The sequence below is a fragment of the Eptesicus fuscus genome, chromosome 3 (genome assembly GCF_027574615.1).
Source record: "Eptesicus fuscus isolate TK198812 chromosome 3, DD_ASM_mEF_20220401, whole genome shotgun sequence".
NCBI lineage: Eukaryota > Metazoa > Chordata > Mammalia > Chiroptera > Vespertilionidae > Eptesicus > Eptesicus fuscus.
The window spans coordinates 58,250,779-58,269,521 of NC_072475.1; the positions used below are offsets into that span (position 1 = coordinate 58,250,779).

The 18,743-nt window shown below is 40.1% G+C and overlaps 1 protein-coding gene across 1 annotated transcript in view; it reads right to left on the reverse strand.

Moving 5' to 3' along the window:
* Nucleotides 1-13,290, reverse strand: part of CSTA (cystatin A) — a 44,874-nt gene extending 31,584 nt beyond the window's left edge. Inside the window, exon 1 of the mRNA XM_008146665.3 lies at nucleotides 13,207-13,290. Coding sequence (XP_008144887.2) covers nucleotides 13,207-13,271 — 65 coding nt within the window. The 5' untranslated portion in view covers nucleotides 13,272-13,290. The remainder of the gene's footprint in view (nucleotides 1-13,206) is intronic.
* Nucleotides 13,291-18,743: the final 5,453 nt, after the last annotated feature.

Here is an 18,743-nt window from a genome sequence, read left to right on the forward strand (position 1 = left end):
GGGCTGGGGCATAATTTTATGAGGCAGAATTGTAGGACATAAGTAATGCAAATTCTGATAATATCATGGAGTTAAAAAATATATATGATATTCTTTCATATTATTTCAAAGGAATGAAGTAGTGATTTAGACATTTTAAGAATTAACTTGTATTTAGAAACTTTAGACTTTGCTTTAGAACTTTAAAAGCATATTTTAGTTCTTGTTTTGTTATTTATATTAGCTCTCAGTACGGGTTAACCATGTCACATGTTTTACAATTCAGTAAAGTCAAACAGTGGCTTCTAGGGTCTCTAATCTTCTGGCTTGATTTAAGAGTCAAACTTGGAGTACTTAGAGCATGAGCTCCCCCCCCCCCCCGCGCCCCCCGTTCCCCCTGGCTATCCTGCAAAAATAACATTTCTCATAGCTGGATTTGTGATAAGGATTGGACAGAGAACATGGTAGGTTATATTATTTGGTCGGTTTCCAGTGGGCAACTTCTCTTTGGAGTTTTTTTTAAAACTTGGTTTGACTGGCCAACTAACTCCCAGAGAACTTTTAACCTTTTGCACTCGGATGTTGAGTGTGACTCGACACGGTTAGCATCGGTAGCAGCTCGTATGTCGAGCCACACTCGACACGTAGTTTCACCGCGGGGGGAAGGGGGATTTTTGTCTATTTTTCCAGTATCTTTTCTTGTTTTCATTAACATGAAAGGACAAGTAAAATGTAAATGCCGTCTCAACTGATGCCAAAAAAGAAAAAATGAAAAACCGATAACGCATGTGAAATTTATTAGGAAACTAATACATGATCTTGTTGGAGAATTCAGAGATGGTACACTAACTTCCAGGGGTAGATTATTATCCACTAACTTAGAGCAACGTTTAGATGGAAAGCTCCATATAATCACACCTCACCCTAACAAAAAACACAAACACATTGTGTTGTTTGTTCTAACAGAAAAATCAAAGGAGGAAGAAGAGAGACTATTTATATTTGCGAAACATGTGAATGTAAACCAGGTCTTCATGTGGGTGAATGTTTCAAAAAATATCACACCATGCAAAATTATAGAGATTAAAATTACTCTTTGAATGTATCAATAATTTGAAATATAAAAAAATCCAAATAAATAAGTTTGTATGAAAAGAAACTCCAGTTTTTTATTCTACTGCCGCGCTTTGTAAAATCTGGGGTATTTAAAAAATTAAATCCCGAGTAGAATAAAGGAATCGAGAAAAAAGCAAGCGAGTGCAAAGGGTTAATTATTCAAACATAAGTGACTTAATGCTTTGCAGGGAGTAGATGTGGAGGTGAGACAGACAGACAGACAGATAAGATAGACAAATATAATGAATGATAATTGCTTTTCTACGGAGGTCTGAATTAGAGTCCTAGCTCCTCCTTGGTACTTATGGGCCCTGGGGTAAGTGAGTTAAACCTGGAGGCCCTGATTCCTCATGTGCCACTAGGGTGCTAATAGTGTCTACTGACTTTACACTGTGCACAGGCTGACATGAGAGATGATGTGACCAAATGCTGCAGGGATGCTGCATTCCCTGTTCATGGGTGTTCCCTGTTCATGGCCCCAGGATTCTGCTCTTTCCTGATGATGCTCCTTAACAGAGAAAGACTTATTTATGGGAACGGGCCATTTTATAATCCCTATGTCCTTCCAGGAGAAGTTTTAAGGCTGCTCATTGCCAGGTTTGAATCTAAAAGTAGCTAATTTCTTTCTCCCCTTATCTATAATTTAAAAACATTTACACGGACTGCCCGTAACTGTAGATTCCCTACGTTTTGTTCTTGTCGCTATTATAGCCATCAAACTGACCAGGGAAGAAGGACAAAAGCAGGGATCCTTGTTCCCTTGTACGCTTTGGAGTCTGGCTGTGGGGAAGAAAGAAAGCCCTGACAGGAAGTCCAGCCCAGTCTTACCTGGAAGACGCTGTTCCACGAAGTACTTTAAGTTGCCTCCTCACTCACAGCAGAGTTCGTGGAAAACATGCTCTTTTCCAGCAGAAAGGAGAAGTAAGGCTTTAGGGGGACTTTCTAACTGGAAATTTTCAAGTAAAAGCTGTAAGGCAGTGATTCTCAAACACAAGAGGACAAGGCTTGGAATCTCTTTGTGGCAAGGAGAGAGAAAAGACATGTAAAGTTTGAAAACTCATATTTGTAAATCTGTTTGGAAGACCAAAAATAACTACCTCTAAAATAATCTGAGCTACCTATGATGTGACCTTTTGGTGCTTGGGACAACCCCAACCAACTGAGCCACACTGACCAGGGCTGTCCTAAGGTTTCATTGGAATAGCCATGCTATTTGTTTATGTATCATCTATTGTTGCAACAACAGGGTTGAGTAATTATGACAATGGTTCACATAGCTTAAAACATTTTATTACCTGACACTTTACAGGAAATTTGAAGACTCCTGATCTAGCTCAGAGATCAGGCAAAGAAACTGAGGCCTTGGTAGGGTAACTGGCTCACTCAACTCAGAGGTTAAACAGTAGGAGGTTCTTAGTATTGTTAATGATATCTCTTTTAGTCTGTCTCTTCTTAATTATCATTACCAGTCAGCGATTCTCTTCTCCCTTTGAAATGTTTCTAGCTCCAAAGATCTATCCTAATGGAATGTTCTAAAGTGTATCCTAGCCCGGCATGGCTCAGTGGTTGAGTGTTGACCTATGAACCTGGAGGTCATGGTTTGATTCCCTATCAGGGCACATGACTGGGTTGCAGGCTCGATCCCCAGTTGGGGATGTGCAGGAGGCAGCTGATCAATTATTCTCTCTCATCATTGTTTCTAGCTCTCTCCCCTTCTCCCTTCTTCTCTACAATCAATAAAAATATATTTAAAAAAGAAAGTGTATCCAAAACTAATTTTTAAATCATTTTTTCACAGTTTATTTATTTATTTTTATTGATTTCAGAGAGGAAAGTAGAGGGAGAGATAGATACAAACATCAATGATGAGAGAGAATCATCGATTGTTTGCCTCCTGCATGCTCCCTGACGGGGGCCCAGGATCAAATCTGCAACCCAGGTACATGCCCTTGACAGGGAATCGGACTCGAGACCCTTTGGTGGATGGGCCAACACTCTAACCACTGAGAAACACTGGTCAGTGCTATTTTCCATGTTCTTGAATGCTTTTTTATTTTTAACACCGGGAATAGGTGTTAAGTTTTGTCAAAATATTTTTTCAGTCTTTCTGGAGATTATCATATGCTTTTTTTTTTTTCATTTAGATCTCTTAATATGGTGAATTATAGTAATTTATTTTCTAATAATGAACCACTCTTGTATTCATGAAAAAATGTCCATTGGATATGGTGTGCTATTTTTTTTAACATGGCATTGGATCCTATTCACTAATATTTTATTTTAGAATTTTTGCATCAATGTACATAAGAAGTATTGTTTTGTCATTTTCTTTGTGCCATTTTTGTCAGGTTTAGCAATCAATGTTATGCTTTAACTCATGAAAAGAATTTGGATATTTTCTCTTCTATAGAATAATTTATGTTGCATTGGGACTATCTGATCTTGGGATATGTGATATAATTTCCCTTTGAAACTAGTCTGGTGCCTTTTTGTGGGTAATTTGATAACTTACTCCAATTTTTTTGGTCTGTTTAAGCTTTTTATCTCTACTGGAGTCCATTTTTGTAGACTGTATTTTAGTAGTAAATTATCCATTTAATCTAATTTTTTCAAATGTATTTTCAAAGTGATGTACAAAGTAGTTGCTTACATCCTAAAAATATTTTCTGTCTCAATGATTATTTCTCTTTTGTCATGTATTATTTTGTTTGCTTTTTGTTAGCTTTTAGGAGAATCAGGAATTTTGATTTTTTTAATTCTCTTTCCTGTTCACCTTAGGCATTTTTTCCTGTAATTCAGTTATGCTCCACTAGGTGGTACCAGACATCTTGGCTATGCTGTCTATGAGATCAAATAGTTTTCTGCTTAAATTCCATTGTGAATTTTAACTGAATATTTTTCAAATAGAAATGAACAACATTGAGTATTTTAATAAAAACTTCGAATTATGAAGTGTTGCTTTAATACAAATAGAAATCAGCATTGACCATTCACATATACGTATTTAAAAAATCTAAAAGGCAAATTATACAAAACAATAGGAGAAACCAAGATGGAGGCAGAGGTAAACAGCTGAACTTGCTACCTTGCACAACCACTTCAAAACTACAACTAAAGACAAAACAGACATCATCCAGAACAACAGGAAGGCTGGCTGAGTGGAAATTCTACAACTAGAAGGAAAGAGAAAAGCACACTGAGACTCAGAGGAGCTGCGGAAGTAAAGTGCAGAGGTACGGAGGCACGCACGCGGAAAGGGCTGGCAACTGAGTATGCGGCTGTCTTTTTCAATCCTCAGGGAGACACAAGCTCCCAACTGCTCTGAACTCCAGTTCCAGGCGAGACTCTGGGGACCCAGACTCATACAGGGAGAAACTGGACTGCCCGGCATCGGGTGGAACTCGAGGGTGCCTTTCTCTCAGAGGTGCTTGCAGCAATTACCGAGGGACACGGAGACCCAGGGGCCTCTTAGGGCAGGGCTGACGGGAAGCCATTGCTGTTTGCTCCTCCCTGAGACCCCGCCCCACCCAAGCTGTGCACAGAGGCTTTTGCATATGAATGGCCTGGTCCTTTGAGATCTAAACGTACCTAACAAACTGCAGCTGAGTCAGAGAGACCCAGAACATCCAAAAGAAGGCCCAAGGCCCCACAGCAGCTTGCATTGCTTCACAGCTGGGCCTTATCTGGGCACCTCCAAAACCCAAACAAAGAAGAGGAATCTGCAGATCTCTCCGTAGCTCCTTCTGGGAGGCCTCAGGCAGAGGTTAAATTAACACCTCCTTGGAGATCCAAGAGCCAGTGTACCCAGTGGTCAGAGTGGGACCATCCAGAGTACAACTCCTCAGATCCATAAGGGACACATTCAGGGTGCAGACTCAGTGAGCACCAAAGCCCCACTGAAGCAAGTCTTGCCTCATAAGTGTGTCTCCAGCACAGAAGTTCTCCCATCGTAGACACAGCTGATCCTCACAGTCAATTGGCCTGGAGGTCAATTCCTCCCAGTGATACCAACAAAAATCAAGGCTTAACTACAACAAGACTGTGCACACAGCCCACAAAGGGGTACACCAAGAGTGTCCACCTCAGGTAACTGGGGAGGCTGAGCCACTGGGCCCTATAGGACACCTAGCACACAAAGCCACTCTATCAACTGGAAGCAGCCAAAATTCGGAGACAAAGAAACAGGTCACAAAAGAAAGAAATGAAGGATATAGAGTTCAAAACCACGGTTATAAGGTTTTTCAAGAATTTTCTAGAAAAGGACGATAAATTTAGCGAGACCCTTGAGGATATGAGAAAGGACTAACTAGAAATTAAGCATACACTGACTGAAATAAGGAATAATATACAGAGATCCAACAGCAGACAGGAGGATCCTAAGAATCAACTCAAAGATTTGAAATACGAAGAAGCAAAAAACACCCAACCGGAAAAGCAAAAAGAAAAAAGAATCCAAAAATATGAAGATAGTGTAAGGAGCCTCTGGGACAACTTCAAGCATGCCAACATCCGAATTATGGGGGTGCCAGAAGAAGAGAGAGCGCAAGATGCTGAAAACCTATTTGAAGAAATAATGACAGAAAACTTCCCCCACATGGTGAAAGAAATAGACTTCCAAGTCCAGGAAGTGCAGAGAACCCCAAACAAAAGGAATCCCAAGAGGACCACACTAAGACACATCATAATTAAAATGCCAAGAACAAAAGACAAAGAGAGAATATTAAAGTTGCAAGAGAAAAACAGTTAGTTACCTACAAGGGAGTATCCATACGATTGTCAGCTGATTTCTTAACAGAAACTATGCAGGCCAGACGGGAGTGGCAAGAAATATTCAAAGTCATGAATAGCAAGAACCTACAACCAAGATTCCTCTACCCAGCAAAGCTATTCAGAATTGAAGGTCAGATAAAGAGCTTCACAGATAAGAAAAAGCTAAAGGAGTTCATCACTGCCAAACCAGTATTATATGAAACTAGAGGCCCAGTGCATGAAGATTCATGCACTCGGGGGCATCCCTCAGCCCAACCACCCTCTCACAATCCGGGACCCCTCAGGTAGGGTCCCTAGGCCTGGCCTGAGATTAGGGCCTATTGGGTCTTTCCTTCCCTGGTCTGCAGGAAGCTGGCCCCACCCCCGCCGCTGCCACTGCTTGCCATCTGTGCAGCACTGCCTCCCCTCCCCTGCCACCGGTGGCCTCCCTCTGCAGGCGACAGGCTGGGGTGCAATGGCTTGGCTGGCCTGGGCCTCCCTCTTTCTTTGCTGGGGGGTGGGGCCAGCCATGCAAGGGGCTGTCTAACTACCTGATTGCCCTTAACTGCTTGCCTACCTGCCTGATCACCCCTAACCACTGGTCTGCCTACCTGATTACCCCTATCCACTCTGCCTGCCTGCCTGATTGCCCCTAACAGCTTGCTTGGGGGCGGGGCCAGCCCAGTGAGGGTCTGTCTGCCTACCTGATCACCCCTACCGCTGGTCTGCCTACCTGATCTCCCCTAACCACTTGCCTGCCTACCTGATCACCCCTAACCACTGGTCTGCCTACCTGATCACCCCTAACCCCTCTGCCTGCCTGCCTGATTGCCCCTAACTGCTTGCTTGGGGGCAGGGCCAGCACTGACTTCCAAGTTGGTCAGCCTCTGGTTGTCGCAGGAGCCGACTGCCAGTTGCCTGCCATCCGCCGCAGGCTCCCCGCTGGTGCCCAAGGCCAGAAAAGCCTCCTGTGAAGACTTTCCCAGCCTTGGGCTCGGCCGCACCCCAGCGTCCCGGGGACGGATCACAGGGGCCGACTGCCAGTTGCCTGCCATCCATCGCAGGCTCCCTGCTGGTGCCCAAGGCCGGAAAAGTCTCCTGTGAAGGCTTTCCCAGCCTTGGGCTCGGTCGCACCCCAGAGTCCCGGCGATGGATCTCCTGGTGCCCAAGGCCAGAAAAGCCACCGGCAAGATGGTTTCCAAGATGGCTGGTGGGTGTAGCGAAGGTATGGTCAATTTGCATATTACTCTATTATTAGGTAGGATGCTGAAAGGTATTCTCTAAGAAGAGGAAGAAGAAGAAAAAGGTAAAGATAAAAATTATGAACAACAAATACATATCTATCAATAAGTGAATCTAGCCCTAACTGGTTTGGCTCAGCAGATAGAGCGTCGGCCTGTGGACTGAAGGGTCCCAGGTTCGATCTGGTCAAGGGCATGTACCTTGGTTGTGGGCACATCCCCAGTAGGGAGTGTGCAGGAGGCAGCTGACCGATGTTTCTCTCTCATTGATGTTTCTAGCTCTCTATCCCTCTCCCTTCCTCTCTGTAAAAAATCAATAAAATATACATATTTAAAAAAAAATAAGTGAATCTAAAAATCAAGTAAATAAAAAATCTGATGAACAGAATAAACTGGTGAATATAATAGAATCAGGGGCATAGAAAGGCAGTGGACTGACAATCCTTGGGGGGGAAGGGGTGTGGGGGGTGCGGGAAGAGACTGGACAAAAATCATACACCTTTGGATGAGGACAGTGGTGGTGGAGGTAAGGGCATGAGATGGGGTGGGAACCGGGTGGAGGGGAGCTCTGGGGGGAAAAAAGAGGAACAACTGTAATAATCTGAACAATAAAGATTTATTTAAAAAATTATACAAAAAAATATATTTTTATCAGCAGCTCATCCTGTTCTTATCTCTGGACTGACTAGAATTCTATTTATTTTTTTCTTCTTTTTGTTTTGTTTTGTTAATCCTCACCCAAGGATATTTTTCCATTGATTTTTATAGAGAGTGGAAGGAATGGGGAAAGACACGGAGAGAGAAATATTGATGTCAGAGAGACACATCAATTGGTTGCCTCCCACACTCGGCCCTAAACAGGCAGGGATTGAGCCTGCAACCCAGGAGCCTAGGACCCTTCAGTCCTAGGGCAGACACTGTATACTGAGCCAAACTGGCTAGGGCTAGAATGCTATTTCTTAATATCCTCTTATGTTCGCTTATAGTAATATGTCAATAGGAAACTGGGTAACTTAATTTTCTTGCAGTTTCCTTCTGCTACTACCTCTAGGATGTTGGGGTTTAGGGAATAATTTTGTGCCTGTCTTTTACTTGACCTTAAGTTTTCATTTTTTTTTATTTTCAAAGTTTCATTTTTATCCCTTCACTTGGCAAAATCAAGAAATGAAAATATGTGATCTGCTGAGACCAAAAATCCCCGTCCCACCAGTTACTTTATTCAATTACAGGGCAGCAACTTTCCACTGATTCATAGACTGACATCACCTTTTTCCCCATCAGCTTTCTAACTGGAAACTCATTTAAACTATTTTACATATGATGGTTACTTATCTTGTCACATTCTAGCCACAAATCTAAGTCATTACAAGTAATGTTAGAAAGTTCTATTCACAGAGAATATTTAAAACCAAATGTGAAGTTTCTGAGCAATAAACACCTCTATACCACCACTCAGATTAAACAATTACTAATATTTTGCTTTATATTTTAATAAATTTCTATATATTTTGGTGAAACATTTAAAAGTAAGTTGCAGGTATTCTGACATTTACCCCTAAACTGTCCAGTCAGCATCCCCTAAAAATAAAAGGACATTATCACCCTAAGAAAATTAACAATTCATTTTTAATTTCATCTAATAACTAGTCCATATTCACATTTTCCAAATTTCCCTCAAATTCAAGTTTCACACATTACTTTTGGTTGCTATTTAGAATTTTTTTTTTTAATCTAGAAAGGCCTTGAAAACAATGATACTGACTTTCTGAAGACGCTAGGACAGTTGTCTGACTTGTAGTATCATTTAGTTCTAAGAGCATATTTTTGTCAAATTAACGTTAGGACAACTAATTCCTATTACCAGGTGAAAGTTTTCAGGAGTTGCAGTGGTTTGAAGCCACAAAATCTTTTGGTCTGACTGATTCTCTCATGGTTTGGGAAGACATGCAACCATAGAATGCCCAAGGAGGAAAGCCCACCCCACACTGACACTTAAAAGGGAAAGTGTAACAGTTTCCTATTGCTGCTGTAACAGATTACTTCAAAAATAGTGGCTTAAAACAACACAGAGGTCAGCAGTCTGAAATGTGTCTCACTGGGCTAACATCAAAGCTGTGTTCCTTTCTGGAGGCACTAAGGGAAACTCATTCCTTGCATTTCCCAGCTTGAGGCCACCTGCATTCTTTGGTTTATGGTCCCCTCCTCCAACCTCAAAGACGGCAGTATAGCATCTTCAAATTTCTCCCTGACTCTGACCTTGAATTGCCCGCTTCCCTCTTCCACTTAAAAGGACTCTTGTGATTACAAAGGGCCAACCTGAATAACCCAGGATACGCTCCCTATTTCAAGGTCAGCCAATTACCCATCTTAATTGCATACACAGCCGACTTTTCTCTTGCCATGTGATGTACCATATTCACAGGTTTTGGGCACCAGGATGAAGGTATCACTGGGGCCATTATTCTGCCTAGGACAGGAAGTGACCTGAAAAAGATTAGTAAGTTACTCACAAGAGTCCTTTTAATACATCGCAACCTTAACATGTTTGTTTGTTTTGCCTGGGAATTCGGTAAAATATGATTCTAAGATTAATCCTGTCTGTGAGACTTTAATAAAAGAGGCATTAGAAGGATTTTATTACATAATCAAATCCTCATAACCATGTGGTTCTGGAGGATAGTGCTGACTTGTGTATCTGATATATCTGAAGCCAGATTGTTTCACTTGTTAGTTTCACTGGATTTTTGATAAGGAAGTTAAGAGTTTTCTGTGACTATAATTACAGAATCCAAATGACTTAAATCTTCCAATTCAGTTCGACCCAACATTCTAAGTTGTCTTCTTCCATCTCTTCAAGGTATAGTAAGAGTCCAAAAATGCAGGTGGGCTCACACATCTCCTCCCTGGGTTATCTGTTCAAATCAGATTTGAGGTGGATCTTGCTGTTGACACCTCGTCTGGTATAGTGTCAGAACTTAACACTTTATTGAAAGGTGAGGCTCTGGAGTGGTTTGGGGCCCACTCAGCGTCCACAGGGCTTTCGGGGTGCTGGTCTCTTGTTATAATTTTTATAACTGCTAATGCAATAGAATTTTTGTTACTGGTTAAATAAATATTCTTTTCTCAGGTTTAAGAAAAATCAGACTCCTTGATGTCTCGTTAAATGCAATGAAATCTGTCCTACTAACGTTGGTGGGGTTTTTCTGAAGTGGTAAATAAAAATTGTTAAGTATTACTAATCAGGTAGGGAAATCTAGTTTATTGGGAAAGGAAAATTATGAGGTTTTAGTTAGTAGAAGTGAAATGTCTTAAGTAAGTGAATTTAGGGAGTTCATTGGGCGAGTCAGAAAAAATAAGAAGGAAGAAACGATAGAATCTTGAGTATACAACAGAGAGATGAGCTAAAAAAATAGCTAGAGTTGAACTAGGTGTATCAGGGGATTCTTTTTTTTTTTAATTTCTTTATTGATTAAGGTATCACATATTTGTCCTCGTCCCCCCATTTCCATCCCACCCCCCTCCCCACACATGCCCCCACCCCCCTGTTGTCCTTAACCGCTGGTTGGGCTCATATGTCTGCACACAAGTCCTTTGGTTGATCTCCTATCAGGGGATTCTTGAGTGCCCTTTTTATGAAACCTACTTTTTAAATGAATGATGTTACACTGGGAAAACCACAACCTCCACGCTGGGAGAATGTCTATAAGGAGTTTGGGAGGGGCTTGTGCAATGGACCGAGGAAGTGATCCTGAGGGTATGGTTTTGGATTACAAGTCACAGAAAGATCTAAATATCTTGGGAGCTTTAACTGTGCTGAATGTTCCACCATTGTGGTTGTGTCAGGGGAAGTAAATCAGAATGCTTTTGTGTATCTGCATTGCATCATTTATTCTACCCAATGGAAGAGAACCCCAGGGCAATGAGAATGTAGAGCGTATTTCTTCTGTGTCTTCTTAGATCCTGACCAAGAGGGCCACCAGTAGGGGGAAACCGAGAAACTGGAGATACTGCAGGATGCTTGGGAGTTAAGTGAGGAGAGCATATCACCTCCATTAAGGAACCTGCAGGAGAGGGGTCTCTAGCAATGGAGGTGGTCTCCAAAGAATGTATAAAGGCCCCATGAACAAAAAAGGGTCAGCTTTAAACACCCGCTGCGTACCAGCCAGAATGAAGGTTTTCTGCCCAATTTAACTTCTCTTTTTAAAAAAAAATATATTTTTTTTTATTTCAGAAAGGGAGGGAGATAGAAACATCAGCGATGAGAGAGAATCACTGATCGGCTGCCACCTGCATACCTCCCACTGGGTACCGAGCCCGAAATCCAGGCGTGTGCCCTGACAGGGAATGGAATCCTGACTTCCTGACTTCCTGATTCATAGGTCTACACTCAACCACTTTGCCACGCCCACCAGGCACCAATTTGACCTTTCTTTCTCTCTGTGCCCCAACCTTAGAGGGGTTAGCCATACTTATAGGGAGGAAAGGTCATATCACACATGGGGGAAATTGGGAAATAGCTGACCACACTCCCTTTCTGACTGCTGGCTTCTCTTTCTGCAGGAGGCCTGAGCTGAGGAAAGGGAGGAGGCCTAAATGAAACTACGTTATTCAGACTATAACATGAAATTGGACATTTTAGTTACTGATTATGACCACGTGTCTTCTAAGAGTTACCAGAGAAGTCATACCCAAGTTTTTTATTTAGAGGCAGAACTAGCCTCATGGAACAGATTTTAGATGGATGATGGGAAATAAACATTGCTTTAGGATTATATCTCATGAGTCTTGCTTGTTCAGTATGATTGTTACAATTGTGAAAGTCTAGGACAGAGATGTCTGGTGCCTTAATTATCATGCTGGGGTAGGAGGGAAGGAGGGTCAAGAGACTGAGAAAAGAGGTGAGGGAGGAATGCTAATACCATTGTGTTTGTTTTATATTTGGCTTAATGTTTACTTAACTACATTGTATAACAAAAAAAAGTGATTTTAAAATGCATTCCTTGAACGTTTTACCTTCCACCTTATCTAAAGTCACTTAAGATTGAGGAAACTCCATACTGTTTTTCACAGTGGCTGCATCAGTCTGCATTCCCACCATCAGTGTACTAGGGTTCCCTTTCCTCCATATCCTTACCAGCAATTGTCATTTGTTGATGATAGCCATTCTGACAGGTGTGGGGTGATACTTCATTGTCGTTTTAATTTGTATCTCTCTGATGATTAGTGACTGAGCATTTTTTCATTTGTCTCTTGGCCTTCTGTATGTCCACTTTGGAGAGTGTCTATTTAGGTCCTTTGCCCATTTTTTTGGTTTTATTTATTTTTTTACAAAAAAACATTTTATTTTAACATGAAAATATCACAAAAATTAGTAAGCCTGAGACGTAGGGTTTTGGTGAAAAACAAGAGGCTTGTAGTGTTTTGGCTGCTGATAAAGATGCATGTATTGAGCTGGGTGAAAGCAGAAGAATGCACTTATTTCTTCCGCATGCCAGTATCTTCAGACACAGTAAGCCACATGCAGCCTTTCTCTCCTTGTCCAACAGAGGCAGGTCCATTTTTTTGGTTTTAATTAATTAAATAAATAATTACTTTTTTTTTTCTCTGTCCTTTGCCCATTTTTTAAATTGGATTGTTTTGTCTTCCTTTTGTTCAGTTGCATGAGTTCCTTATATATTTTGGAAATTAACCCCTTATCAGATTATCATTGGCAAATATGTTCTCCCATGAAGTAGGTTCCATTTTCATTTTGTTGATGGTTTCTTTAGTTGTGCAGAAGCTTTTTATTTTGATGTAGTCCCATTTGTTTATTTTCTCCTTAGTTTCCCTTGCCTTAGGAGATGTATTAGTAAACATATTGCTATAAGAGATGTCTGAGATGGAGTTTTCTCAAAAAATTAAATATGGAACTGCCATTTGACTAGTGATCCCACTTCTAGGAATATATTCTAAGAAATCTGAAACACCAACCAGAAAGAATGTATGCACTTCTATGTTCATAGCAGCACAATTTACGATAGCTAAGATCTGGAAATAGCCCAAATGCCCATCAGTATATGAGTAGATAAAAAAGCTGTGGTACATTTACACTATGCAGCTGTAAAAAAGAAGGATCTCTTACCATTTGAGACAGCATGGAGGGACCTGGAGAGTATTGGAACATATATGCATAGATGCATAGCCCATGGACACAGTGTGGTGAAGGCCTGGAAGGGGTGGGGGCAGGGTAGAAGGGGTCAATGGGGGAAAAAAAGGGACATCTGTAATACTTTCAACAATAAAGATAAATTAAAAAAAATAAAGTCACTTAAGATTAGCTAGGGTGTAGGGAAATGAACTAATACTGTCCATAGCTTATCCAATCAAGAGCCCATAAGTGATTTCTTCTAATCTACTGTCATGGCATTATTGGTCCTTAAATTGTAGCTAAAATACCTCAGGCAAGACTGTGTTTCTTCCTCTTTTCCCCCTTCCCTTCTTTCCTCATTTCAATGAAGTTATAAAACTTTACAAAAGAAAGAAGCAAGCAAATAATAAACTACTTTCCTCCCTTGCATTCATTCCCTCTTCTTCCTTTCCAATTAAATTTTATTCATGTTATTCTGTGTGGACTTACTATTCTGTGTCCTGCTCTCCCCCTTAACCTTCTAAACTTGGCTACCCGTTTTGACATAGTGCACACACTTGTCATAGCTGATGTTTGTGGCTCTCCCACAATGGGATTATAGCATAATTTCATTTCCTGAGCCATCCCCTGGGTATTGGGCATCTGGATTCTCTCTGTTTGCATCACAGGACTCGGCAGTGTGTCAATGCTCCCCTGGGTGTAGGCCTCCTGGCACGCGGCCCAGGCAGTTTTTAATTTAGCCAAAACACATTGGTGCTAATTAATTTTGTTGCCTGTTGCATTATTTTCTTGGGAGTGTGTACATAAACGAGAAATGACTGGTGCAAAGGCTGAGAAGGATTTGTTAAAGACTTTTAAACCTTTTGCCAGAGGACAATCTAGAAAACTTGAAACCAGCCCTCAGTTGGTTAACTCAGGATAAGATAGATCATAATAGATCATGTCAGAAAATCCAGGGAGACTTGTCTTTCAAGAAGGCCTTTCTGAAAAAAGTAATTCAAATACTTATTTTTTTTTTTTCACTTAAACAACAGAAATTCATTTTCTAAGTTCTGGAGGCTGGAAGTCTAAGATCAAAGTGCTGGCAGGATTGGTTTCTGGTGAAGCCTCTCTCCTCAGCTTGCAGTTGGAGCCTCAAAAAATTACTTTTTGAACCTTGTTGTAAAGATCTTAGTTTTATTTAAAAATTTTTGCTTTTCAACTAAAATGTCAGCTGCTTGGCAGACGTTTAGGTTCTTTTTGTTTGAGTGTTTGATGCACTGACTTCTTTTGTGACAAATGAAACCAGTCAAATTTTGAAATTCTTTTGTGTGATTTTTTTTTAAACTGATGAGTTTTTGTTATCCTTTGGCTGGTTTTTTAAAATTAAATTTTTATTATAGAAATTGAAAGTAACACAAAAAAGAAGAAATAGAAAAATGAAGCCCCATGTACCAACCACCCAGCTTCAGTAACATGAACTTTCTGCTGTTCTTCCTTATCTTTTCCCCTAGATGCTTATTCCCTCCCCTCACCTCATGGTATATTAAAACAAATCCTGAGTATTATATAGTTTCACTCATAAATACTTCCTCACCTGCCTCACACTTAGCACGCACGACACTGGAAACCAAACACTGGAGCCTAGATTGTAGCCAGAGGAACCATGTGGTCATGTTTTTTTTTTTTTTTAAATGACCACAGTGTAGATGAGAAAGTAAATGGGATAAAATGTTATCAATAAATAAATCTGGGTAGAATGAGTACAAGTGTTTTTTGTACTACTTATTTTTTCAAATTTTCTGTAAGTTTGAAATTATTTCTAAATAAAAAGTAAAAGCAAGCAAACAAACAAACAAAATGAGCATAATTTCATCACACCTAATAATCCAGGAACATATTTTTCTTATTTTCTATAAGTCATGCTCATGGAAAGAAATTAAGGGAAAACTCCAAAAATATTTTAAAATAAAATAAAAATTACTCATATTTCTAACACCCAGACTTAATCACTATTAAATGATTATGTATTTTTCTAGGCTACAAACACACACAGATAGACACACAAACAAACATATGCACATTATATAAAAACTCAAATAGTAGTAACAGGCTTATAATCAAACATACTGATTACTGTCTTCCCAATCCCTCCAGACCCATCCCCTGAAGTGCTTGCCCTTGCTTGCTCTCTTGTAGACAGCAGGCTCTCTCATGAAAAAATGCCAGCTGCAGCTCTGTTTTAAGCACAATATCCTTCTGATTTACCACAGCTGTTAAGATGAAAGGGAATCATATTTTGCTTTTCTTTCCCCCCTCAGGAGTGTTTTTCATTTTGTGTTTGATCTTAAAAATAATTTTAAGTGGGCAGTGAATATTCCAGATTGACTTATTCATTACTCACTTTAACGTCCTTTGAGCATGTCTTCCTAGACGATAGAGGCTGGGCAGCAAAAGCTACATTTTCAGACTCCCTTGCAGCTACGGTTCTGCACATGGTCAGTGGGACACTTGGAAATAGGACCAAGCACAATGTAGTTCCTCTGGCTACAATGTAAGCTCCAGTGTTTGGTTTCCAGTGTCATGGGTGCTTAGTGTGAGGCAGGTGAGGTAGTGAAGTTTCTGTCAGAGCAAACCCATGGAGGGATTAAATATTTCTCCTGGCTGCATTGTTCCTGATTATGTAGCATGCAAGCTTGTTCACCAGAAGTTTAGAAGCATCTTAATGCCCTATAACAAACCACTTCCTGCTTAAACTAGTTAGAGTGGATTCTATTGTCTCCAACTAAGAAACTCTATAGGAGAAATCATTGAACCCTATGCTACTCCTTGAGTATTTATTTAAAAATCCCTCTAAACTTCAATCATCTGTGGTTTTAATGATTTTCTATATTTTTCCTATGCTTCTGAAGGTGACACTTTTACATCAATTATTTTATTTGGCAAATAACAATAGTTGGTAATTAGGGCAGGTAATATATTATATCCTCTTTATATAAGAAACTGAGACAAAGGAAGATTAAGTACCTTATCCAAAGATGTTAGTGTATCTGTTATATTGCTTAGAATCCCACTTTTGGTTTTCCACTATTTCATATACTCAGCCTGTTAATGAGTAAATAAAACAGATAAAAGATAGTTCCTAAGACCAAATATAGTTATAGCAAAACTTTATAGGAGGGGCAATTGACCTAACAGGGTTATTCTTACCCAAGTTTGTATGGTTATCTGTTTAAAACCTTATTACATGGTTATTATTTAAAATTATTTATTTTCTAATATAATTTAGTGCTTAATGTATAAAATTTTGAAAGTATAGACAATTCTAAAGAAGCCAAAGTCTCCGTTTATAATTTGAATGTTTTTAGAGGTCAGGTAGAAACAAAACATTTAAAGAAAATTGGGAGATTTTAAGCAATAACCACATCTTTGGGTTATGTTAAGAATAGCCACAACCAAAAACAAAACAAAACAAAAAAACCCCAATACAAAAGATCAGCAAAACCAAGAGCTGGTTCTTTGAGAGGATAAACAAGATTGATCAACCTCTAGCCAGGCTCACCAAGAAGCAAAGAGAGGACCCAAATAAACAAAATTAGAAATGAAAGAGGGGAAGTGACAACCAATCCCACAGAAATACAAATGATTATGAAAAAAACTAGAGCTGGTGCATGAAATTCGTGCACGGGTGTGTGTGTGTGTGTGTGTGTGTGTGTGTGTCCCTCAGCCTAGCCTGCACCTTCTCCAATCTGAGACCCCTCGAGGGATGTCCAATTGCCCATTTAGGCCTGATTCCAAAACAGGCAGTTGAATATCCCTCTCACAATTCAGGACTGCTGGCTCCTAACTGCTTGCCTGCCTGCCTGCCTGATTGCCCCTAACCACTTCTGCCTGCCAGACTGATCACACCCTAACCACTGCCCTGCCAGCCTGGTAACCCCTAACTGCCCTCCCCTGCAGGCCTGGGTCCCCCCCAACTACCCACCCCTGCAGGCCTGGTTCACCCCCAAATGCCCTCCCCTGCAGGCCTGGTCACCCCCAAATGCCCTTCTCTGCTGGCCATCTTGTGGTGGCCATCTTGTGTTCACATGGGGGCAGCCATCTTTGACCACATGGGGGCAGCCATCTTGTGTGTTGGAGTGATGGTCAATTTTCATATTACTCTTTTGTTAGATAGGATACTATGAACAACTCTATTTCAACAAAATGGACAACTTAGATGAAATGGACAGATTCTTAGAAAAATACAAGCTCCCAAAACTCAATCAAGAAGAATAGAAAAACCTGAATAGGATAATAACTACTGAAGAAATTGAAGCATCAATCAAAAATCTTCCAGCAAACAAAAGCCCTGGTCCAGAAGGCTTTACAGGGGAGTTCTACCAAGCATTCAAAGAAGAACTAAAACCTATCCTCCTCAGACTATTCCAAAATATTCAAGAGGAAGGCACACTTCCAACCTTTTTCTATGAAGCCAGCATTACCCTAATTCCAAAACCAGATAAAGACACCAAAAAAAAAAAAAAAAAAAAAAAAAAAAAAGAACTACAGGCCAATATCCTTGATGAACATAGATGCTAAAATCCTCAACAAAATTCTGGCAAATCAGATTCAGCATTACATTAGGAAGATCATACACCATGACCAAGTGGAATTTATTCTGGGGATGCAAGGATGGTACAATATTCGCAAATCAATAAATGTGATACATCACATAAACAAACTGAGAAACAAAAATCACATAATCATATCAATTGATGCAGAAAAAGCATTTGACAAAATCCAACACCTTTCTTGATAAAAACTCTCAGCAAAGTGGGATTAGAGGGATCACACCTCAACATAATAAAAGCCTTATATGACAAACCTTCAGCCAACATCATACTCAATGGGCAAAAACTAAACTCATTTCCCCTAAGAACTGGAACATGACAGGGATGTCCACTATCACCACTCCTGTTAGCTATATTACTGGAAGTGTTAGCTATAGTGATCAGACAAGAAGAAGAAATAAAAGGCATCCAAATTGGAAAAGAAGAAGTAAAACTCTCCTTGTTCGCAGATGACATGATACTATACATAGAAAACCCCAAAGACTCCATCAAAAAACTACTAGACCTAATAAATGAATTTGGCAATGTAGCAGGATACAAAATTAACACCCAGAAATCTATGGCCTTTTTATACACTAATAATGAATTCACAGAAAGAGAAACCAAAAAATAAATCCCATTTACCATTGCACCAAAAAAATTAAGATACCTAGGAATAAACTTAACCACGGACGTAAAAGACCTGTACTTGGAAAACTTCAGGACATTGAAAAAAGAGATAGAGGAAGACATAAACAAAAGGAAGAATATACCATGTTCATGGATTGGTAGAATCAACATCATTAAAATGTCCATACTACCCAAAGCAATCTACAGATTCAATGCAATCCCCATTAAAATTCCAACAGCATATTTCAAAGATCTAGAACAAACTCTCCAAAAATTCACCTGGAATAAAAAAAAAAAGACCCTAAATAGCCACAACAATCCTGAGAAAGA